Source organism: Elephas maximus, chromosome 16 (assembly GCF_024166365.1).
Source record: "Elephas maximus indicus isolate mEleMax1 chromosome 16, mEleMax1 primary haplotype, whole genome shotgun sequence".
Taxonomy (NCBI): domain Eukaryota; kingdom Metazoa; phylum Chordata; class Mammalia; order Proboscidea; family Elephantidae; genus Elephas; species Elephas maximus.
Window position 1 is genome coordinate 35,984,085 of NC_064834.1, and position 24,956 is coordinate 36,009,040.

At 36.3% G+C, this 24,956-nt stretch overlaps 1 protein-coding gene across 3 annotated transcripts in view; it reads right to left on the reverse strand.

Moving 5' to 3' along the window:
* The window catches only part of PRKG1 (protein kinase cGMP-dependent 1), a 1,427,928-nt gene that overhangs the window by 129,917 nt on the left and 1,273,055 nt on the right, over positions 1-24,956 (reverse strand). For all 3 annotated transcript variants that reach the window (XM_049855706.1, XM_049855705.1, XM_049855704.1), the window contains one exon: positions 887-961. In XM_049855706.1, the coding sequence (XP_049711663.1) occupies positions 887-961 (75 nt within the window). The remainder of the gene's footprint in view (positions 1-886; positions 962-24,956) is intronic.

The following is a 24,956-nucleotide window of genomic DNA, read 5'->3' on the forward strand; positions in this document are numbered from 1 at the left end:
ATACCATGTATTAAAGACCTTACTTTTTAGTTCTAAATCAAATTTTTCATCTTTATGGATTTTCAAGGCAAAATAACTTGCTTTATTTCTTTTGCTTTTTTTGTTACTACAAAACCAAACAACAAAATTCTGGCCCTGAACTATCTATTTACCCCTAAATTCTGTCAATTTAATCCTTTAGGTGTTCTGTATGATATGAAACACTTAATTATTTTTACTTAAATTACTACTTTGAAGGAAAGATGTATATTAAAATTTAACAGAGATTAAACTTAATAAGTAACCTAAAAGTTTTATAGTAAAAGCCAATCTCAGTATAACTAAAAATTTTGTCAGATTAAAGCTTTGTTTTAGAGAAAGTTATCTCCATAGATAAAATTGTATTTTGTTATACAAAACATGACCCTTAATGGTATATTTACTACTTAATATCATTCTGCTCATAGTTTAGTAACATCAAAGCTCAAAGTGAAGAAACCATGGATTCACATGGGGAAATATTTCTAATGTTACTATTTTTCATACAATTTCAAAAACAACTATTGAATACAACAACCATTTATTCAGAGTATCTTCAGTGGGAGAAATAATGTGTTTAATTGTTTATATTAAAAAAAATTTTTTTTTTAAATCACCATTTTCCATTGCTGAGATGATCTTCACCACAAAATTAAAGCTTCATGTTTAAAGAGAGACACTAAGTAAGCATTATACTACATAATAATTACCTTGAATAGTTTGCCTCTTTTTCTTCTCATGTAATTTGTTTCCTGTCAGAGTGTTGGGCTTTGTCAAGTCCAACAAAATATTTGATCTTATTTCTGCTTAAAAAAATTTTCTTTTTTTAAATCCAGATTATAGCCAAAGAAAAAAAAATTCCACCTACTTTGCTTTAGCTTCTGCGTCTTCATATGCTTTATTAGATACATCATCCAACCCTCCAATCAAATGCTTGAAAGAGCTGTAAGAGAAAAAACACAATGATTAGGAAAAATTCCCCACAAAGTAATAACAATGACAACCTAGCCAGTGATATACTGAAATAATCTAAAAGACTTTAAATAAAAATGTATCCAAACAATTAATCTAGATATATTATTATGAAACATATTAATGATGTTTCCCCTGATTAGAATATAAACTCTGTGAAGGCAGGGGCCTGTTCTATCTTGTTCACATCTATGGCTCCCAATACGTAGAACCTTATCTGGAAAAAGCAAATAGTCAAGAATGGTCTGGAATAAAGTCTGCAAAACTTTAACTGATATACATCACAAAGTTAATATGTCATTTAATTATAATACTGAAATAACAAGATCTACCAACTATGGAATCCCAAATGTATGTCAGGTACTACTCTTTTAAATTAGTATTTGTTGTTGTTGTCAGTTGCTGTCAAGTTGATTCTGACTCATGGCGGCTCCATGTGTTACAGAGTAGAACTGCTCCACAGGATTTTCTCAAACATGGAGTCACCATGAGTCAGAATTGACTCAACGGCAATGATTTGGTTTTTTGTTTGTTCTAATTTTAATGGAAACAGATTTCTAAGCTTTCTGCAGTACCTCTGAGTGGGTTTGAACCACCAATCTCTCAGTTAGCAGTCTTATGCAAATCATTTGTACCACCTATTGTTGTTGTGTGACTTCCTTTTTTTTTTTTTATTGTTGTTGTGTGACTTCCAGTTAAGCCCTGGTGGCACGATGGCTAAGGGCTTCACTGCTAACTGAAATGTTTGAGCCCACCAGGGGCTCTGTGGGAGAAAAGAGCTGGCAATCTGCTCCTGTAAAGATTACAGCCCAATAAACCCTAAGGGGCAGTTATACTCTGTCATATACGATTGTTAAGAGTTGTACCACTGGGGGACCTTAAATTAGCATTTTCATATATTAATTCAAATTTTCAAACAAAGTGTAAAAGACAGGCATTATTATCCCCACTTAAACAAATGAACGAAGTAATCCTGAAAAACAAAATAAATATGCAGAAGATAGGAAAATAATTAACCCAAGAGAATAGAGAAAAATCATTGTATTTTGAGGGGTAAAGAAAGAAACTGACTTTAACATAAACCAGGAAGAGTAATGCAACTGGGTAAACTTAGCCTTTTCACATAATTAGAGCCCTCACTTACATGGTGTTCATATGCCAGGCATTGTTCTGCACAAGTTTACATGTTATAGAAATGCTGAGTTAGTTTTTATCTTCATTTTATAAGATGAAGAAACTGAGACACAAGAGGTTAAGTAATTGGACCAAAGTCATCCGGTCAATAAGTGTGAAGATGGCACGGACCGCTTCATGCTCTCCAAGCCCGGCAAATCTACCCTGTGCCTCCTGTCCAGATCACCGTGCCTCAAAAATAACTCTAAAATCCCTAGTGATATCTGGGATGTAGAGAATTTTAAAGTGCTATAGGAAATTATAATTTTAAACTTCTTTAATCTTAATACATGTAAATGCATTTGTGTGTTGTGAGTATTAAAACAGAAAACAAGCATGGTCAGGCCTTGAAACATAGTTTTCAGATTTAAATTTAATCTTGCTTGATCAGTCTTACTTATACTTTTTTCTTTGAAAACCGATAGAGAGGAACTTAACACCCCTGTCTGGGGAACGGAGGAGGCCGGGACAGCCGTTACCTCAGGTCCTTACGTAATGATCAAGCATACGGGCAGGCTAACTAAAATGCTTGGCTAAATACATAACAGTTGCCCTCTAGTTGATTCCAACCCATGGAGACCCCACGTGTGTCAGAGCAGAACTGTGCTCCACAGAATTTTCAATGGCCGATTTTTCAGAAGTAGATCACCAGGCCTTTCTTTCAAGGCATCTCTGGGTAGACTTGAACCGCCAACCTGTCAGTTAGCAGCCAAGCGCATTAACAGTTTGAACCGCCCAGGGACTCCAGGTCCTTGTCTAAATTTAGAATAACTCTGCTTTTAGAGAAACCCTCTAAGATCAGATGGGTAAATTCGTGTTGTAAAGTAAAATACAATATTTTTTTTACTGTGAAAATGTGTATAATACTTGATTAATCTTCTGTTTTTATAAACGATATGAACATTTAAGCACAGAGAGTTTAAGAAAGTTGTCCAATCCATATCCCCTAATACCCACTCCTGTCCTTTACAGTACTTTGATATTTTTTACTTCTTACTGGGTTTATTTACTTATTTATTTGAACATTTTATTGTTCTTTAGGTGAAAGTTTACATAGCAAATTAGTTTTCCAATCAATGATTCATACATAAATTGTTCTGTGACATTGGATGCAATCCCCGTGATGTGTCAGCACTCTCCTCATTTCCTCCATGGGTTCCTGTTTCCACTAGTCCAGTTTCCCTATCCCTTCCTGCCTTTTCATGTTTAGTTTTGGGCAAATGTTGTCCTTTTGATCTCATATAGTTGATTGTTCTAAGGAGCACGTTCTTCATGGGTGTTACTGTTTATTTTATAGTCTATTATTTGGCTGTAAGGTGGCCTCAGGGACTGTCTTCAGTTTCAAGTTAGAAGGCTATCTAAGGGAAATAGTCTAGGAGGGACTTTGATATTTTTTAATACAACAAAATCCAAAACAAAAGTTGGGAAAAGGTATTGACAGAGAGGAAACAAAGAGTATTTTGTAATACAATCAAAGAGCTAAAAATTAGCTTTTCAAATATTTTTTATACATTAAGAGATTAAGTTCTTAGACATTAAAACAGTAACTCTGAGAGTTCATATAGAAAAACAAACACTTATCTCCTTCCTTGTATGGATTTGCACTAAAGATGTTTTAACTATCTGTAAATTTACCAAAGAATTAGAGAATAAACTGATGACAGAAATTTGACAAAAATGAAGAATTTTTAACTTAAATTCTGTTCAGTTAATGAGGCTATTCTAAAACTCCACAGATCGCTTTTTGAAAATATGGTTTTTAATTTCTATTATCAAAATATACAAATGTAAAACTGGTGATGCTAAAGGGAGTTTTGAAAGTAGAAATCATCTAATCACAGCAATGAGTTTAAAAGTAAGTTAAGCCTGATTGGAAAGAAAAACACACTTCAGAGCTAATAATGAACTGTTTACATTCATTTTTTGTTGCTGTTAAATTTTAGTCATAACCAATGACAAGTGTCACATTTAAAAAGAATGCGCAAAAAATAATTAAAGTATGACTTTCTTCTTAAGTCTCCTTAAGCGTCCTTGATTTAAAACATGAATTCTTCATGTGGCAATAAATATCTAATTTTTATTAATTTTATTATTACTAGTCAAAAAATAAAGGAAATGCTATGTACTTTGAAAAGGCCTTTATCTTGATGTGACAGAAAATTATTTTTGAAATAAATTACCTCTAATTGAGTAAAATCCTCATCCTTTAAAATACTGCTAATTTTAGAAAGTTTATTAGTTTTTTTCATTTAACTTATAAGAGACTTTTAGTATGTAAAATTTTTAAAACTGAGAGAAAAAATTTTAAAAATCACCATATTTCTCTAGCCATAAATAACTAGTGGTAATGTATTATGTGGAAATCCTGGTGGCGTAGTGGTTAAGTGCTACGGCTGCTAACCAAAGGGTCAGCAGTTCCAATCCGCCAGGTGCTCCTTGGAAACTCTATGGGGCAGTTCTACTCTGTCCTACAGAGTCGCTATGAGTCAGAATCGACTCGACAGCACTGGGCTTGGGAATGTATTATGTATCTCCTTTTACTTTGTTTTCTGCATAGGTTTGTTTTTTGTTACTTATAGGGTTGTAATCATAAAGTGGAAACCCTGGTGATGTAGTGGTTAAGTGCTATGGTTGCTAACCAAAGGGTCGGCAGTTCGAATCCACCAGGTGCTCCTTGGAAACTCTATGGGGCAGTTCTACTCTGTCCTATAGGGTCGTTATGAGTTGGAATCGACTCGATGGCACTGGGTTTTTTGTAATCATAAAGTAGCTATGACTTAATATCCTGATTTTTAACTTAATGTTATAAGTATTCACTTTTATTTTGAGAAACTCCATAGGCAGTATTAGTTCTTTACATGGTCAAAAAAAAAAAAAAGTCATACATTATAAATCATCTCTATCTAGACATGTAAACACACACTCACACACACACATGCATGCATGCACTCACACACATACATATACAGATGGAGGGGATGTGGGGACTCTGTATACAGGCATCTATAATTGTACTTTAGATTATGAATTAAATACAAAATACAAATACCCAGGACTATAATCTTAGCTTTTGGAATTGGAACCGTATGTCCTTTTTTTTAAAAAAAGAACTTTATTTAGAAGGCAATCCTAGCCAAAGGAATATAACAAGTTTTGAAATATGAACAAATGCATCCTGCTAATATTTTAAGTCTCATCAAATGATAAGCCAACATTGTAATTAACTAGGAGTTAAAAAATATGCAGAATTTTAAAGCCATATTAATAAACTCTATTATTGTCTGTGTATCTTTGCACTAATCAATGAATAAATTAGAATATTTTGATGGGCATAATTGATGGTCTTTCAGAATTTATCGCTTTCGGCAAAATTGTGAACTAATTAGTGTTTCATTTTACTTCTCACAGATATTCTTCCAGAGACCTGCCATCTGTGTGGACTCTCATCAAACAGACATTTGGAAAAGTATTACGATAGGTATCAGATGACTTTTTAAATATTTACTAAGGCCCTTTGACATTTCTTGACTAATACAGGAAAAAAATTATTGTTATTCGGTTCTAAAATGGATTATAATAAGATGTTCTGAAAACTTTAACAGCGGAATGAGTAGAAACCATAAATTATTAGCATCGATTCTAATAAACGTAAGTGATTAGAGAAAAATCAGTAAATTCTCTTTTTAAACAAACTCACAATTTATGTACAAGATATATTTCAGCACTGTGAAATAAAATAGTCGATTTATCATATACTTTAGATCTAATCTCAGGATAAGCAAAGGAGACATTACTGAGTAAAAAACTTTAACTTAGGGTATCTCAACAGCACATCTTTAACATACTCACACTTATGTGTGAGGCACTTGCCTGTTAACTTTTCTTGGGTTGTGAAATCCAATTTTAAGAAGCCTTGTCAAAAATTCTTTTTGGGGGGGGAGTGCTAAAATATTATCAGTTGAGTACATAAATGTAAAAAGACAGCAAATGGAAAATGCTTTTTTGTTTGTTTAATGCTAGTAGTTTAAATATTCTTGCAAAGGTAGGAGGAGAGGAAGGGAAAAGAAGAAGGAAGAAGAAATGAAGTAAGGAGGGAAAGATGGAGGGAGGGAGCAAGAAGGGGAGGAAAAACAGAAGGCAGGGAGAGAAGAGACAAAAGGATGGAGGAAGTGAGAAATGATGATCCTTTCAGATCAAGGATGATGAAATTTATAGAAATTTACCTCAAGGAATATGAGTTAAAAGGCTTTGTTTCTCATTCTAGGAATTCTGTCTGTTTTAGAACATTATGGTGAGAGTAGCTCAGTGGGTAATAATTTCTGTTATTAAGATGTTTTCATTATATAGCCTGTACATCTATCTCAAGGGAGCTGATTACTCAGTGGTATGTCTAAAAAGTGTGTAATTTTATTTTTCAGTTGTGATATGATGGGACTTCATCTAGAGAGAAATGGGTTTTCAAGCTACTGGAATGGCAGTCCAAATATAGAGATTAGCATTACCTTGCTGGTAAAAAAAAAAATAACAGCATTTCTGTAACACTTTATAGTTTATACAGCATTTCTTATATTCTTAAGTCATGTATGTATTTAACAATGTATATTAGTTCATTTAATCCTCATAACCTCCTATCCTGTGTTTTACTGTATTTTTTTTAGGAAAACAAACAAAAAAAAACCATTGAGGTCAAGTGGATTCCAACTCATAGAGAGCCTATAGGAAAACTGTACATAAATACACAACCCACCACCACTGCCGTCGAGTCCATTACAACTCACAGTGACCCTACAGGACAGTAGAACTGCCCCATAGAGTTTCCAAGGAGCACCTGGTGGATTCAAACTGCTGACGTCTTGGTTAGCAACCATACCACTTAACCATTACTCCACCAGGGTTTCCACATAAAATATAGTCTTTTCAATTTCAAAATAGGGTGGGAGAAAAAACTCAAGCTTATTTTAGAAGTTTTCTTTTTTTTTTTTTCATGATTACACCCTTAAATAAGATAGTACAATCTATCCTTAACAGTTAAGTATCATAAGTTAAAAGGAGAAAAAAAAAAACTAAAACCTTAAGTCAGAAAATGTTGCAAATACTTCAATAGTACTAAGCAAAATGTTTATCAAGCATTATCTTAATTCTTGGCAGAACCTTCTTAATCTGAAAGGTTTATATGATTATGGAGCAGTTTTACTCTGTACACACGAGGTTGCCATGAGCTGAAATCCACTCAAAGACAACTTTTTTTTTTTTTTTAAAGTTCATTAAGGAAAACTGGTTACTAACCACAGCTTCTACATTTGTTTGCCAACCGCTCCTTCCCCATGTAAAGTATTTTCATAAGAGTTACTGTAAAAAAAAAAAAAAAAAAAAAATTGGCAGAGCGGCATTTACAAAAATACCTCATGAGGAGGAGGGAGCAGTTGGCAAACAAACTTAGAAGGCATGTTATTTGCGTAAAAATACGGTAAACTATTTTCCTGCTTATATACTTTCACAGATACCATATTTAGAAATAATGATCTAAATTGGCCTAGTAAGCAAAGAAATAAAAATTTAAGAGTTGCTCTCAGAAACTCCCCCATTTTATTTATTGTGGTTTGAAGAATAAAAAACTGATTTGTACTGACCGAGTTCCCATGTCTAATATGTCTATATACTCAGCCTTCCCTTGGGAACAGCTTTGTTGGACTGACTGTGCAGATTAAATGAGTCAGATGAAATGGCCTAGTTTTGAATTTTAAGATTTTTTTTCTTCTGATTTCAACAGTAATATGTTGAAATTCTGGAAGACACTGAAAAACTCCAAGGAATAAATGATTACTCATAATTTGACAGTCCGGTGCTAAACACTGTTAATATTTTGCACATATTTTTCAAAGTTACAATATTATTGTTTTAGTACTGATTTGAATTTGGGCTATGGTTGCGTTCATACGATAACCAACTTAATGATTAAATGGAGAAAAAAAGTCCTATCAAGCATATAGGATATTCTTGGTTATAAGCAGCATCCTATATGGATTGACTGAATTTCTCAGTTGTATTTGTTTATCTTCTTACTAACAATTTTGTTATTGAAACATTTGTTCTTGTTCTAGCTTAAGTTTCTAGTTTAAGATTTGATTTTTAATTTTTTTAACTTTTTTTTTATTGTGGTGAAATATATATAATAAACATTTGCCATTTTAACCATTTTTATATATACAATTCAGTGGCCTTAATTACATTTCCTGTGTTGTGTAACTATCATCACTATCCATTCATAGAGGTTTTTCATCATCCTTAACAGAAACTAACCTTCAACTTTTAAGAATACACTATATCTTGAATCAATTGGTCTCAACCTACCTGGATCAAAGGAGAATGAAGAATACCAAGGTCACACGATAACTATGAGCCCAAGAGACAGAAAGGGCCACATGAACTAGAGACCTACATCATCCTGAGACCAGAAGAACTAGATGGTGCCCGGCTACAACCAATGACTGCCCTGGCAGGGAGCACAACAGAGAACCCCTGAGGGAGCAGGAGATCAGTGGGATGCAGACCCCAAATTCTCACAAAAGGACCATACTTAATGGTCTGACTGAGACTAGAAGAATCCCGGCGGTCATGGTCCCCAAACCTTCCGTTGGCCCAGGACAGGAACCATTCCCGAAGACAACTCATCAGACATGAAAGGGACTGGACAGTGGGTAGGAGAGAGATGCTGATGAAGAGTGAGCTAATGATATCAGGTGGACACTTGAGACTGTGTTGGCATCTCCTGTCTGGAGGGGGGATGGGAGGATAGAGAGAGTTGGAAGCTGGCAAAATTGTCACGAAAGGAGAGACTGGAAAGGCTGACTCATTAGGGGGAGAGCAAGTGGGAGAACGGAGTAAGGTGTATATAAACTTATATGTGACAGTCTGACTTGATTTGTAAACATTCACTTGAAGCTCAACAAAAGTTAATAAAAAAAAAGAATATACTATATCTTAATAAAGGGTCTAATAAGATAAAAGCCTAAGATTCAAAAGTATTTTGAGATTTTCTCCAAACACATCATTTTCGATTTGTAAATATTCTCTTGTAGATTTTGATATACAAGATTCTTATATGTAATTTACTGTTACCTAAGCATGACTGAATTTAAGATCTTTTGTAGACTAGTGCCATACAAAGTATGATTGTAAAACTGTCTGTTGCTGCTCCGTTGAAGGGATAAGTACAGAAGTTTACAAACTTTTATAGCAAATTAAAATTGCTGAGACATCCAAGGGCAAAAGCAGTGGACTTACATTTCTGAACAGAGTATAGACCTGTATTATGTTGTTGTTGGGTGCCACGGACCTGTATGTTGTTAGGTGCCGTCAAGTCAGTTCTGACTCATAGCAACCTATGTACAACAGAACGAATCACTGCCCAGTCCTGTGCCATCCTCACAATCACTGCTATGTTTGAGCCCATTGTTCCAGCCCCCGTGTCAATCCATCTCATCAAGGGTCTTCCTGTTTTTTAACGACCCTCTACTTAACCAAACATGATGTCCTTCTCCAGGGACTTGTCCCTCCTGACAACATGTCCAAAGTATGTGAGACAAAGTCTCACCATTCTTGCTTCCAAGGAACACTCTGGCTGTACTTCTGCCAAGACAGACTTGTTTGTTCTTCTGGTAGTCCCTGGTATATTCAATATTCTCCGCCAACACCGTAATTCAAGGGCATCAATTTTTCCTTGGTATTTCTTATTTGTTGTCCACCTTTCACATGCATAGACCTGTATAGTTGTCAAATTTCACGAGGTGAGAAAACATTTGGTACAAGACACATACAAGTCGTGCAAAGGAGAGAGGTGTCAAATGTGCGATATTTTTTAAGATTAGTTTGCTCATTGTAACTCAAGGGTGTATGGACTCCAGAATCTATTTATTTTATCAAAAGATAATTTAAGTGCTCCTTGCAAGGGAGGATGATGAGACTTCGTCCCATGTACTTTGGACATGTTATCAGGAGGGACCAGTTTCTGGAGAAGGATATCATGCTTGGTAAAGTAGAGGGTCATCGAAAAAGAGGAAGACCCCCAATTAGGTGTATTAACACAGTGGCTGCAACAATGGGCTCAAACATGGCAACGATAGTGAGGATGGTGCGGGACTGAGCAGTGATTCATTCTGTTGTACATAGGGTTGGTGTGAGTCAGAGTCAACTGGATGACACCTAACAACAACAATTGACTAAACAATTTACTGCCTCTGAAAAATGGCATAGGAACAGAAAAGAGTATAAAAGTAACAGATTTTTTTTTTAAGTGAATTGAAAATGAAGGTCTAAGATGGTACAATAAATATACCCCAAGTTATATTTTCAATAAAGTTTTCTTGTTAGTTATGCCCAGAAACTCTTTGAAATAAAGACATCAGTCCCTACCTTAACATATTTACAAAATCAGTCTGCCACTGGACTTTTTATTTCTGCTGTCATTACCTGACTAGAAAAAGAAATAAAAACTATGAAAAAAAAAGGTAAGAGATAAATATATGCCTTAATGCTACAAAGAATTTAGTATAGAATTTAGTAATAACAAAAATACCAAGCAATACAAGAAAATAATAGCTGGTATGTGCCATAAATTGTAACAACTATTTTACATGACTTTTCCCTGGTTTATAGGTAAAGGCAACCAAAGCTAAGTCAATTAAGTGTCCAGGGTCATGTATCCAGTAAGTGTCAAAACTGAGATTTGAACCAAGGTGACCTGACTCTGAAACCTACAATCTCAACCATTACACATACTATTTTATTTCCCAATTTGAAATGCTGAGGCTAGCTGGGTCCAGAATTTGGTTCTGAATATCACTTCTTGCCCTTATTGTCAATCCATTTTTTTAAAAGAAATTTTTTTAATAGATACTCTTACTTCTCCTGTTGCATTATGTATATAAAAGTTATAATTACAGAGGTTTCATGAAGAAACATTAGCGGCAATTTAGAAGGTAGGTTTTCTTGTGTATCTGGACTATTTAATCACATTTTCATTGGTAATTTTTGAGACGTTCATAAAAAGCTGAGTTCTTGGTTTCTATTTCTTTCCCTGAACCTAAAGTATAGTGATATCATCATACTTCTTTCCTAGAGGAAGTGCCCAACTTGTTTCTAAAGCAAATCCCTTCTTTGCTTCTGATCACAAACTCTTTTATGTTTCTCCTCTGGATTCTTGCTCCGTCAATTACAATCTTTCTAACTGTTTCATTCTCTCCCTTTTGACTTGTACTTCCTTTCAGTCCACAAACAGGGCAGCGGCTAGAAACCTAAAACACAAACTACTCTTTTTAATCAAGTAGCCAGTCTGAATAAGCCACATTTCTTACTTCTCATCCCTGTTTTTCCTTTAATTCCCAACCCAGTGAGATAACGCAGTTCGCTACCCTGTTGGCCATCTTCTCCTGTTGTAGCCGCACAACAGAAACATACAATCTTGCACAAGATTCGTCGGATCTTTTCCCTGATGTTTCACTTTCCTGATTTACCCCCTCCTTCTACAAGATCGCTAAGAATTGGAATCAAATCAATGACAATGGGCTTTTTTGTTTGTTTCTCTATGCTACTTCTCAGGGTGTGTCATGCACACTCCTCTCTCTGGTACTCCCTTAAACGCCTTTAAAATTCTGTCCTTTGTCCTCTTTTTCCACTTGACTGATTATTATTATTACTTTACTATTTATTGTTTACAATATGTTCAGTTCAGGTTTTTACCTGCATTATCTCATTGAAACCTCACAACAACTCTATGAGTTAAGTACAGTCAGTCCTATTTCATAGAAGGCTTAGGGCAGGGTTTCTCAAGCTTGGCAATATAGACATTTTTTTACTGGATAATTCTTTGTTGTGGGGGCATCCTCTAGTAGAAATTGATAGATCTGAGATGTGATCCCAGGTAGTCTGATTTTTACGAGACCCAAATTCTTATATACATACACAAAATAGGATTTCTTTAAGCTCTCCCAGGAAATATCATTCACTTTTAAGACTTCAGTTAGAATTGCCATGCCAATGACTTTCACATCTGTATCTCTAGCCTTAAAATATCCAGATCCACATTGGTTTCATTTTGCTCAATGTCATGCATATCATACCAGTATCCAAACTCAACTTAGCCATCACTGCATTCGTCACTGTCTGTGGAGACTTGCCCCTAAGTTCCCTATTTCCTCACTGGCATTATCATTTAACCAGTAATTTAAGAGAGAATTCTTGGTGTTATCTATGACTCTTCAGTATTATACAAGTCACTATGAGTCGGAATTCTTTTGACGGCTATGGGTTTGGTTTTTGGGGGGTATCGAAATCTACCTTTGCAATCTCTCTTTTTTTTTCTAAATTTTATTTTTCTTGCGGTTGTTGAGAATATACACAGCAAAACATACACCAATTCAACAGTTTCTACATATACAATTTGGTGATATTGATTATATTCTTTGAGTCGTGCAACCATTCTCACTCTCCATTTCTGAGTTATTTCTCCCTCATTAACATAAACTCACTGCCCCCTAAGGTTCCTGTCTAATCTTCCCAGTTGCTGTTGTCAATTTGATCCCCTATAGATAATTCTTAAAAGAGCATAATGCTCATGGCAGACATTTTTTTACTAGTCAAGCTAAACTATTATTCAGTTGTAAGATAACTTCAGGGGATATTTTTGGTTTAAGGCTTAAAGGTTATCTCAGGGCAGTAGTTTCAGGGGTTTATCTACCCTCCATAGCTCCAGAAAGTCTGGAATCTGTGATCATTTGAAATTTCGTTCTGCATTCAAATGGCCACCAGACACATGGAAAGATGCTCAGCATCATTAGCATCAGAGAGGTGCAAATCAAAACCATAATAAGGTACCATTTCATTCCCACTAGAATGGTGTGATGGTTAAGGCTGTGTATCAACTTTGCCGGGCCATGATTCTTAGTGTTTATATGTGATCAATCCCATGAGGGCATCTGCTGTGTAGCCAATCAGTTGAAAGGGAGTTTCCTTGGGGGTGTGGCCTGCATCCAAATATAGGGAGGCATTCTGGCTTTTTTGCTAGCCCTGGATCCTGTGGCTACCTCCTGTTTGTCTGACCTCTGGTTCTTGGGACTTGAGCTATCAGCTTATCTGCTGATCTTAGGATTTGTCAATCTTCACAGCCTGTGAGCAGGAGCCTTGCTCTCTGACTTGCCAGTCTTGGGTTTGACAGCCCCTGCAGCTACGTGAATCTGGAGAAGCCTTGTGGTCTTGCCTGCCAGTCTTGGGATTCATTGATCTTCATAGTCTGTGAGCAAGAGCACTGCTCTCTGACCTGCTGATCTGGGCTCACCAACCCCTACGGCTATGTGATTTGAGAGAAGCCTCTATCCTGATCCATGGAGTTGGGATGTTCCAATCTCTACAATCATGTGAGCCATTTCCTTGATATAAATATCTACATATATTTATACTCTTTGCTTCTCTAGAGAACCCTGCCTAAGACAAATGGCTAAGATTAAAAAAAAAAAAAAAACGGAAAACAACAAATGTCATTGAGGATGTGGAAAAATTGGAACCCTTATCCATTGCTGGCACCCTGGTGATACAGTGGTTAAGTGTTTGGCTGCTAACCAAAAGGTCAGCGGTTCAAATCTACCAGCTGCTCCTTGGAAACCCTATAGGGCAGTTCTACTCTGTCTTATAAGGCTGCTATGAGTTGGAATCAACTCAATGGCAATGAGTTTTTTTGGGATCTATTGTTGGTGGGAGTGCCAAATGACACAGCCATTGTGGAGAACAGTGTAGCAGTTCCTGACAAAACCAAAAATAGAACTATCATATGACCCACAATTCCACTTTTAGGTATATATTCAAAAGACTTGAAAGCAGAGACACAAAAAGAGATTTATACACCAGAGTTCATTGCAGCGCTCTTCACAATAGCCAAAAGTTGAAACAACCTACATGCCCATCAACAGATGAATGGATAAACAAAACATGGTACATACATACAATGGAATACTACTCAGCCAGTAGGAGAAATGAAGTCTTGATACATGCTACTGTACGGATAGAGCTTGAAGACATTATGCTGAGTGAAATAAGCCAATCACAAATGGACAAATATTCTATGACCTCACTTATATAAAAAGATGAGAAAAGGCAAAAGTATAGAGACCAAAGTTTATTAGTGGTTACCAGGGGTTGGAAGGAGGGTGAAAAGGGGGATTAACGGTGATAGAAAATTGCACTGATTAAGGGTAGGCTGCATAGCTGATTATTTTAATTGGTGTCAATAAGTTGCATTTGCAAAAGCTGTGTGATAGATATATTTAAAGCAACAGTAAAAAAAAAAAAAATGAGTGACTGCTGAGGCTGCTTATGTATAACTAATCACTTCATAGAATTTGGTTCCTTGGTTTTGAGGTTTAGGGTCATGGTTTCATGAGACATCCCAGCTAGCTGGACTAATAACATGTTTAGTGCGTTTGCTCATTGCATAGTATCCGGGGTCTTAAAAGCTTGCTAGTGGCCATTCAAGGCACAACAATTGGTACCTATTCACCTGGAGCAACAGAGGAAGAAGAAGAGTCAGGAATAGGAGAAGGATATGAAATGTATGGCTAATTGTCTTCATGAAAAACTGATTCCTTTGCCATGAGACCAGAAGAACTGGATGGTGTCTGGCCACCATGTCAGAATTTTTTTTTTTTTTTAATTGTGCTTTATGTGAAAGTTTACAGCTCAAGTTAAATTCTCATACTAAAATTTATACGCATACTGTTATATGACACTGTTATATGACACTAATCCCTGTAATGTGACAGCATACTCCCCCTTTTCACCCCAGGTGGGTTTCTTGTGTCCATTAAATCAGTTCCTGCCCCTTTCTGCCTTCTCATCCTGCCTCTGGACAGGAGCCACCCATTTGGTCTCGTGTATCTAACTGAACTAAGAAGCACACTCTTCATGTTTTTTATGTATTATAGTCCTGTCTAATTTTTGTCTGAAGAGTCGGCTTTGGGAATTATTTTAGTTCCGGATTAACAGAGCATCTGGGGGCCATGGCTTTGGAGGTTCCTCCAGTATCAGTCAGACCATTAAGTCTGGTCCTTTTATGTGAACTTGAGTTCTGCTCCACACTTTTCTCCTGCTCTGTCAAGGACTCTCTCTGTCAGGGTGGTCATTAATGGCAGTACCGACTTGACAGCACTGGGTTTTTACTGGGTTAGGCACCATCTAGTTCTTCTGCATGACAGACAATTTTGATCCTAGATTCCACAGAAGAATCTTGATCAAAAGAGGGAAAATACAATATCTCTTGAATGTGCTCGTTTTTTTCATTTCTACTTCCACTGCCTCATTTGGGCTATTCACACTATTCCTTACAACAGAAACTTCCTACTTGGTCTCTCTGCCTTGAACTGCAACTCTACCTTTTCTAAATATTCCCCCAACATGATCTAGCTTTCTAGCTAGCACTTAATTTGTTGATATAAAGCCAACAGTATAAAGAATATAGTAAATAGACAGAACATGGTCTTGACTGCTCTGAAATTTTCTCCAGCCAAGCAGCTCTGACCAAGTCACTGGTCCTCTCTGATGCTTCATTTTCTCTTCTGGATTTTTTTTTTTTTTAATGTCATCTGTTCCCACAGGGCTAATGTGAGGATTAACTGAGGTAAGAGTGTATATGAACAAAAGCACCATATCTGGATGTTCAGAATATTAAGAAATTAGCTTCTCTGAATTCTTCCTTCTTCTCTACCACTGACCAAAATCTGTAATATCTATATGTTGAGCCTTTTCTTGTCATAATTTTCTGGGTCATATTTAAATTGGTCACTTAGAGAATTTCCATTTCCCCCTTGTCTACCTTTCTGTTTCAGGTACCTTCTTTGCCTTTATTATTTACTTCTGACATTCCAGAAAAAGTTTATTTGAGTTCTTTTCCACTCTCACAATTTTCTGAAGACTTTTAAATCTGTTTATTCTTCTCAAGAACCCAGAAGCAATCGCCAAAATATGAAGAATCTCCAAAGTTTTAATTGTCAATCACTAAGCTCCATGTATCAATTACAAGAGAAGAATACATGCCAAATTAATTCTTCTACAACAGTGACATATTTCTGCCTCAGGATTTGCCCTGATCATGTGTCTTAAGAGTGTATTAACCAAAAACTCAAGTTGGCCAGGGTGTGGCGCAGCAGATGTTCTTATACATTCCTGCTAAGATATGAACTAGTATAATGGTTCTAAACAATTCAAAGATATCCATAGTCTTAGAATAAGTAGTTCCATTTCTGAGCATCTCTTAAAGGAAATATTTCTAAGGAGGAAAAAGCCTTATGTACAGTGTTCTTCACAAAAATCAATAATAAAAAGAACTTACATGTCTAAGGACAGTTAAGAAACTAAGGAGACAAGGAAGCTCAAATTATGCTCCTGAGGGTTTTTTATGGTAAATTGCTAATGCAATGTGGTAGGGTACGGTGCTATAATGGGCTTTGAAAACCAAGAAATAGGTTCAAATACAATTTTGTCTGCTTGTAAGATATGTATTTTGGGACATGACACTTTGGCTTTCTGAAGTTTAATTTATATTTAAAATGGAGGAGGGAAAGTATTCCTTGCAGGTTTGCTATAAGAGAAATTATCTCTCTATCCATTTATCCATCTATCTCAACAAGCTTTATGCCTGGAAAATATGTTCAATAAATAGCAGTATAAAGTTGTATCTGTATATCTATATGTATATCATTTATTAATATTGTCCATATATGTGGACAAAGCAGATAAAAATAAAATTAGGCAGGATGACCTCACTATTTTAGGAAATATACAGAAGTGTTCATAGTGATTACCTTTGAGTGTTAGGATTATGTTCATATTTACATTTTTCTATTCTTTCCAATTTTCTACAATGAACAGTTATTATGTTCATAATCATACAACACATATTATACAAAAATGAATTTAACAAAAGAAGAGAAATAAAGTCAGCCCTATGAAAATAAAAAATAAATATATATATATATTTTTTTTTTATGAAAATAATGCAATGGAATAAAATAGGTTTCTCCTTCATTGTCTAGGTGACAGTGTACTATCTCCTGTTCATCTTCGAGGACAACACCCTCCTTATTAACCACCAAGTCATGATTTGCTTTTACTAGTTGGGGTTCCATTTGAAATTAATTACATGATTGTAGCAGGGTGATGGATAATATGACCTCCGTGCTTCATTCAAACGAGTAAATTCTGAAAATGCCTCCTTTGCAAGTAAAGCTTGGTCTGGGAATGAGGTTTCACATGAGAGTTCGCTGTTATTGTAACTCATGCTAATCCAATTCATGCTTATATGGCATGAGTTTCAAAATGAGTACCAACTGCTAGACATGTTGTAAATAAAAGGAAAGACTTAGATCTTTATGACTTAGCTGGGCCTGTAATAACTGTCTCACCAGGGAAGCGTGCCTAGTAAATTAAGGAAAATCACGTAGCTACTAAAAAACCGACGTGAATATCTAAAGCAGGACTCAACTTTCAAACGTAATGATTATATCATTGATTTTTTAATTAATTGCTAAGTTTTTCTCATAAATTGATCTTGGCATCTCCCCTTTTCCATCATTATATCCAAAACACAAGAAGGATTATAATTAACTACCCAATAAACAGCCAAAAACACTGTTTGGAAGAATTTTAAAGGGAATTTCACAAATATAAAATTTTGAATCATTTCTTTCTTTTAAGTTTTATTTATTTATTTTGCTATTGTTGTCATCATTGTTAAGACTATACATAGCAAAACATACACCAACTCAATAGTTCCTACGTGTACTATTCAGTGACATTGATGATATTTTTAGAGCTGTGCAAACATTCTCACTCTCCTTCTTTCAGTTGTTTGTCCCTCATTAACAGAAACTCACTGTCCCCTAAGGTTCCTATCTTAGTCATCTAGTGCTGCTATAACAGAAATACCACAAGTGGATGGCTTTAACAAAGAGAAGTTTATTTTCTTACAGCCTAGTAGGCTACAAGTCCAAATTCAGGGCATTGACTCCAGGGAAAGCCTTTCTTTCTCTGTTGGCTCTGGAAGATGGTCCTTGTCATCAATGCTCCCTTGGTCTGGGAGCATCTCAGTGCAGGAACCTTGGGTCCAAAGGACGCGCTCTGCTCCCAGCACTGCCTTCTTGGTGGTATGAGGTCCCCTGTTCCCTCTACATGCTTCTCTCTTTTATATCTCAAAAGAGATTGGCTTCAGACACTATCTAATTTTATAGATCTCATCAATACGACTGCTGCTAATCCATTTTATTGATATCATATTGATAGGATTTACAACACATAGGAAAATCTCATCAAATGACAAATGGTGGACAATCACACAATACTGGGAATCATAGCCCAATCAAGTTGATACGTATTTTGGGGAGACACAATTCAATCCATGACAGTTCCTCTCTCATCTTTCAAGGTGCTGTTGTCAATTTGATCCCATATAGATAGTTCTCATATAGAGCACAATCCTTAGGTCAGACCTCTTTCACTAGTTAAGCTAAACTATTTGGTTTTTAGAAGACTTCAGGGGACATTTTTAGTTTAAGGTTTAAAGATTATCTCAAGGAATAGTTTCAGGGGTTCATCTAGGCCCCTTGGCTTCAGAAACTCTGGAGTCTATGAGAATTTGAAAACATGTTATGCATTTTCACCTTTTGATCAGGATTCTTCTATAGAATCTTTGATCAAAATGTTCAGTTGTGGTAGCTGAGCACCATCCAGTTCTTCTGGACTTATGGCAAAGGAGGTAGTTGTTCATGGAGGCAACTAGACACACATTTCACTTCCTCCTCTTATTCCTAAATCTCTTTCTTTCTCTGTTGCTCCGGGTGAATAGATAGCTGCTTGCAAGTTTTTAAGACCCCAGGCACTACGTAACAAACTAGAAGGTAGAAGAATAGAAACACTAAACATGCTATTAGGCTGATCAACTGGGAGATCCCATGAAATCATGACCCTAAACCTCCAAACCAAGGAACCAAATCCCATGAGGTATTTTGTACAAAAGCAGCCTCAGTAGCTACTCTCTTTTTTTTTTTTTGTAAATATATCTCAAATTTTAACTTTTACAATTGAAGAAATTAAGATTGATTCTTAAGATTTAGAAATGGGAACTTTTCATATATTTTCTTATTCATTCATAAAACTGGTTTATGTATTCCAGAGACATATGTGAATCTCCAAATAACAATTTTTAAAACAACTTATGTAAAAAAATGAAAGCCTCAAATAGTAAAGTGCTAACATTTACAGGAAAAAAATGAATTACTTTTTAATTAGTATAGAATAAAATGGTTATTATAATTAACAAAACCAAAGTTCTGATTTGATCATAATACTTTAAAAACAATTAGCTGTGAATTCCAACATCAATTTTCATTCACCATCTGATTGTCAGGAACAAAAAGAAACAAAAATTTCATTTCTAACTGCCAATGGACATTCCCATCTGAATATTTGAATATCATTTAGGCAGTTTGAGCTTAACTGAATAACCAATTACTTTCACCTCAACCTGCTTTATTTCCCATATTTTTGATCTGTTACAGACATTTACCAAATCTCTCAAACAAGAAATACTTCTTTCTCACCTCCCATATTTAATCATCCACCAAAAATCTGTTTTTGGCTAAAGATTACACCCTTAAACCTCTTATAAACAATTCCTAGGACTCTCGCGTCAGTTTCCTAACATTCTTCCTGCTTCTGTTCCTTCCCATTGTAATCAATTTCCCACTTTCTTCAAAAACAATCATGAACTGCAGTAGAAATAGCCTTCTGTTGATTCCTTCTTGCCCAGAAGATAAAATCCATATTCTTTTCATTTGAAATACTAGGAAAATTTCATATAATCGGTCTTTATCTCTTTTCAACTTACCCCTCAGTACTAAAAAAAAAAAATTGTTTAATTGACTGTTTAGTTCTTTGTCTCATAAATCCTCTTTTCTTGCCACATTCACTTATTACTATACAAAGGCCTTTCTGAATTCCTTATATTTGTATATGCTATTCCCCCCTGGTGGTGTAATGGTTAAGTGCTTGACTGCTAATCAACACTTTGGCTGTTCGGACCCACCCAGTGGGTCTGCGGGAGAAATACCTGGCAACTGGCTCCAGTAAATACTACAGCCTGGAAAACCCTATGGTGCATGTCTACTCTGTCACACAGGTTCACTGAGTCAAAATCAACTTGACAGCACCCCACAACAACATTCTTCCTTAACAAGAGCTGCCTCTCTACTCTCCCGTTTCCTTTTATAAAATTCCTACTTCAACTTAATAACTTGGTTTAGGTATCACATGGTCCAGGAAGTTGTCTGTGATTTTACTGGAAGAACACACTCTTCTAGTTCCTCCCAGTTCAAACTGTAACTGTAGTTTCCCATATTGATTTTTTAATGTATCTGTTTTGACCAGGAGTTCTTCCAAGGTAGGCAAGGACTTGACTATATCTCTGGATCACAGAATAGGATTTGAGTTGGAACTTGTACTGGTTGTTGATTTGTTGCCTCTCAACTCCAAATTCATCCTTTTTGACTGCTCTGTTAAGATGGATCTGGGCCTTTTAACTTTTTTTGCCAGCTGGCACTGAACTTTGTCAGTAGAGCGCACTAGAGAGACATTGCCAGAAGAGAGGGTTTCATTTCCTGGTTCCAATGTGCTTGGTAGGCTCTTGCAGCTTCTCTAGTGACTGGCTACTACAGTGCACTGAAGCCAGCACCACCAAGCAGCCAGCAGCTTCCCTCAGCAGGCATCCTCTCAGATGGCTTTACAGTGGAGTGCCTCCAGTGACACGCCTCTCCAGGAGTAGCTTTCCCTGAAACCCTACAAAGCAGATTTTCGGCAAGTTTCAGAGGGCAAATTTCCACCAAGTTCTGTCAGCGTGACTTCTCTGTCATCCAGCAAGCCATGGTTGTGCCCTTTCCAACTAAGGGCAATTTTGCCCCCTAGGGAACATTTGTCAGTGTTTGGAAATGCTTTTGGATGTTACAATTTTGGAGATGTTTGCTATGATTTTCTATTGGATAAAGGTCGGGATGCTGCTAAATATTCTACAATGCACAGAACAGCCCCCCACAACAAAGACTATCTGCCCCAAAATGTCAATAATGCTGAGCTTGAAGAACCCTGCTCCAAAACAAAGTCTGATTCTTAGCCCAGGTAGAGTGTGGGCTGGGGAAGGGGAGGGCAGTATGGGTGGACTCTTCATTGGGTGTTATAGCCCTAGGGCTTGTGACTACTTCTTATATCTACTCTATTGATATTCTCTAGAGTTCTCTTAACCTTTTACTAGCTAATCCCTCATCACTCCAATCATCTGTTATAGTTACTAGTTTTTTATAGTGAACTCTCCCTGTTTAAATTACTGCAGGCTGTCTTTCGCCTAATTGGACCCAGACTGATAGAGTCATCATTCATTCATTTTAGCAGGTACTTAGTAAGTGCTTATGATACCCGGCATTGTGTACTAAGAACTGAGGATGTAGCAGTGAGCAAGTAGACATAGTTCCTGCCTTCCAGGAGTTTGTGGTTCATAACCCAAAACAGATAAACAAATCTTATAAGTTGTATCACACAGCAAGCAGAAGGTGGTAGGGTGAAAAAAAAAACAGTAGAATCGAACTTATTATGGGAGGCCAGGGAAGGGGTCACATAAAAGCCTGATATATTTTAGGTGAAATAAATTAACTCAGTGAAACAATAAAATTATCATTTACTTCAGTGGTTCCAGCTATTTAGCCAAGATGGTGGGGATCTGACTCAATGAGGTCTGAATTGACTTGAAGAATCATTTGAAACTCGAGCATTTTATCCATTAATTTTTTTCTTAGAAGTACACTTTTTCTCTTCATTTATTGACTACCTTGTTATGTGACGTTCCATGTTTATGACAATAATAAAAAAATCTACTATTTGACTATTTTGCACATTAACAACATACATCTGGCAATAATGAACACTGAGGTGCAAGGCAAGAATAATGCTGGCTGTGATGGTTAAGGTTATGTCAACTTGGCTGGTACACAATTCTCAGTAGTTTGGTGTAATGATGTAATTCATCAATTATGTAACAATGTAATTGGTCAGTTATGTAATGATGTAATCATGTAATAATATAATCTTGCAATTATGTAATGATGTAGTCATCCTCCATTTTGTGATCTGATGTGTTCACCCTCCATTTTTGCATAACACCAATTTTTGCACAACAACCTGGTCCTTGGAACATAACCATGTCGATAAGTGAGGAGTAGGTATAATAATATCAAGTTTCAGATTTTACTCAATGAAAATATTTTAGCTCAATTCATAAGCCATCAATTTATTCTTTTGTAGGTGGATCTTTTAATATCATTGTATTATTTGTTCATTTTCACGATTCTAAGTTTCTTGAAGGCTTCTGCATCTCTGCGCCACAGCACTGAGCCTTGGGCTAAACACATGGTAGATATTCACTATACGCTTATCAGTAAGTGCGTGAGTTTCTGTCTTGGTCTTTAAAGCATGATGTGACACAGGTTAAAAAGCACTGAAATAGATATCATAAGAACTGTGTTGTAATCCCATCCTTGACACTAAAGAGCTTGGACAATCCATATCCACTCCAGGACTCATCTTTCTCCTTTCTAAATTAAAGGATTTTTAGTTTTTCAACTTTTCATTCAGTTCTAAAATTCCAGGATCTAATAAATGTATTAGGATATAATTGTTAATACATTATCATTGGTGATTAATTCTTCTTATTAAACAGTGTGGTTTGAATGTCCCTGACATGTCCGTACCTCAAAATAAAGTTTATCTATAACCAGGGTCAATAAATTATGGCCCATGGGCCAAATGGCAGAGTTGAGTTATTGCAACGGAGAATGTATGAGCCATAAAGTTGAAGATATTTGCTGTCTCTACAGAAAAAGTCTGCCAATCCCTGGTCTATAAGTAGGCCCCTCCTATTTCTCCTTCTTATATCTCTGCTATGACTTTTCACTAGTTTAGTCACCACTTAAGTTTTTAACAATGTTTTTGAAACAAAAGGTTTCTAAATCTTAATTAATGGTCTACCAGTGTATTAACGAGATTGGACTTTTTTTTTTTACGTTGAACAGTCCAAGGTTATCAAATAGCACTGTTAGAATATCTGTGGGTTTGTGATTTAACATATTAGAGCTGGGAATTATTCATACAACAGGGATGGAAAGAGGTAGTATATTTATACATTTACCTTAAGAAAAAAATAAAAGCAACCAAACCCATTGCTGTTCAGTTGATTCCAACTTATAGGACAGAGTAGTACTGCCACATAGGGTTTCCAAGACTATAAGTCTTTACAGAAGCAGATTGCCACATCTTTTGCCATGGTACCACTGATCTTTCAGTTAGCATTGTGCCTCCAGGGTTCCTTACATTTAACCTAAAACCCCCAAAATACTAGGTGTCTAGATGACTGACTTATGATAGGTAACTAGTATGTGTTAGTTAGGTGGATGAAGCTGGGACAAGAGTCTGGGACTTCTCAATGAGCTCACCAAACCAAAAACTCATTGCCGTTGAGTCGATTCAGACTCATAGCAACACTATAGGACGGAAGAGAACTGCCCCATAGGGTTTCCAAGGAGCACCAGATGGATTTGAATTGCCAACCTTTTGGTTAGCAGCCATAGCTTTTAACCACTATGCCACCAAGGTTTCCCAGTAAGCTTACCAGTCGTGCTCTATCATTGATGTAAGGTGTTGCAGTAGGAGGAAGGTCTACCACCTTTTTAAAGCACTAGGATAGGCTGAGGCAAAGAAGGGCTGTCTCTCACTTCTTTCCATGACTTTAAACCACACGTACTGTCCCCTGGATATGCTCCTTTTACAGTGGAAGTTTGCTTATTTTGTAATTAAATCATGTTTGCTCAGGGAAGGCTGTAATTCAACTCACACCATTAAACTGAACAAATACAGTGTCTTTTTTTCCTCTAAACTTCTGGATTTTATCTCCCCTGCTTAATAAATATTTCCTAAAAAGCACACCAATCAATAACAGCTCCATAAAAAAGACAAGCCCCAAATGATCGCAGCTGACACCATTCTAGCAAGGCATATTTATTTTTTCGTGATCATCCTGCCAATATCCTCACATCACCCCAGATTTCGTTCTGGAAAATGAACCAAAATAAAATCCACTTAGACTGTAGGAAAGGCTGAAGCTGTGAAATATTTTAAGTTTATCACCATATCAGTTCAGCAATGTGACTACAGGCAATGTGGCATGTGGAGTCCCTATAGTCCTATCCTGTGTACACAGAATAATAAGCTATATAAAGAGAAGGACCCTGGGTGGGTCAGATTAACACTGTGTGCATAGGCCTTCATAAATCTGACCTGGTTGGTGGGGTTAGAGTGATGCCTGAAAGGTCCTGCTGTCCCCAAATCCTCCCCTTACTGTCCCCTGCCCCTACATGGCACTTGAAATTCTAAAACATGCCTTTGGATTTTTATGGTTTTTCAGTCTTCAGGGGTATATCATCAAAATGCAAATAACTCTTGCAGAGAACCACCTTAATCTCTAATTACGTATTACCAAAATTAATGGAAAACCTGAAGCAAAGTCCTAGAGAATGCGAGAGTGGAATTAAGAGGTACAGGGTCCCAAAACAAAGAAAAGAATATGTATGTGTGTACGTACGTATGTACGTGTGTGTGAGAGAGATAGAAGGACAGAAAGAGACAGAAAGACAGACAGAGATAATGGAAGGGGTTAG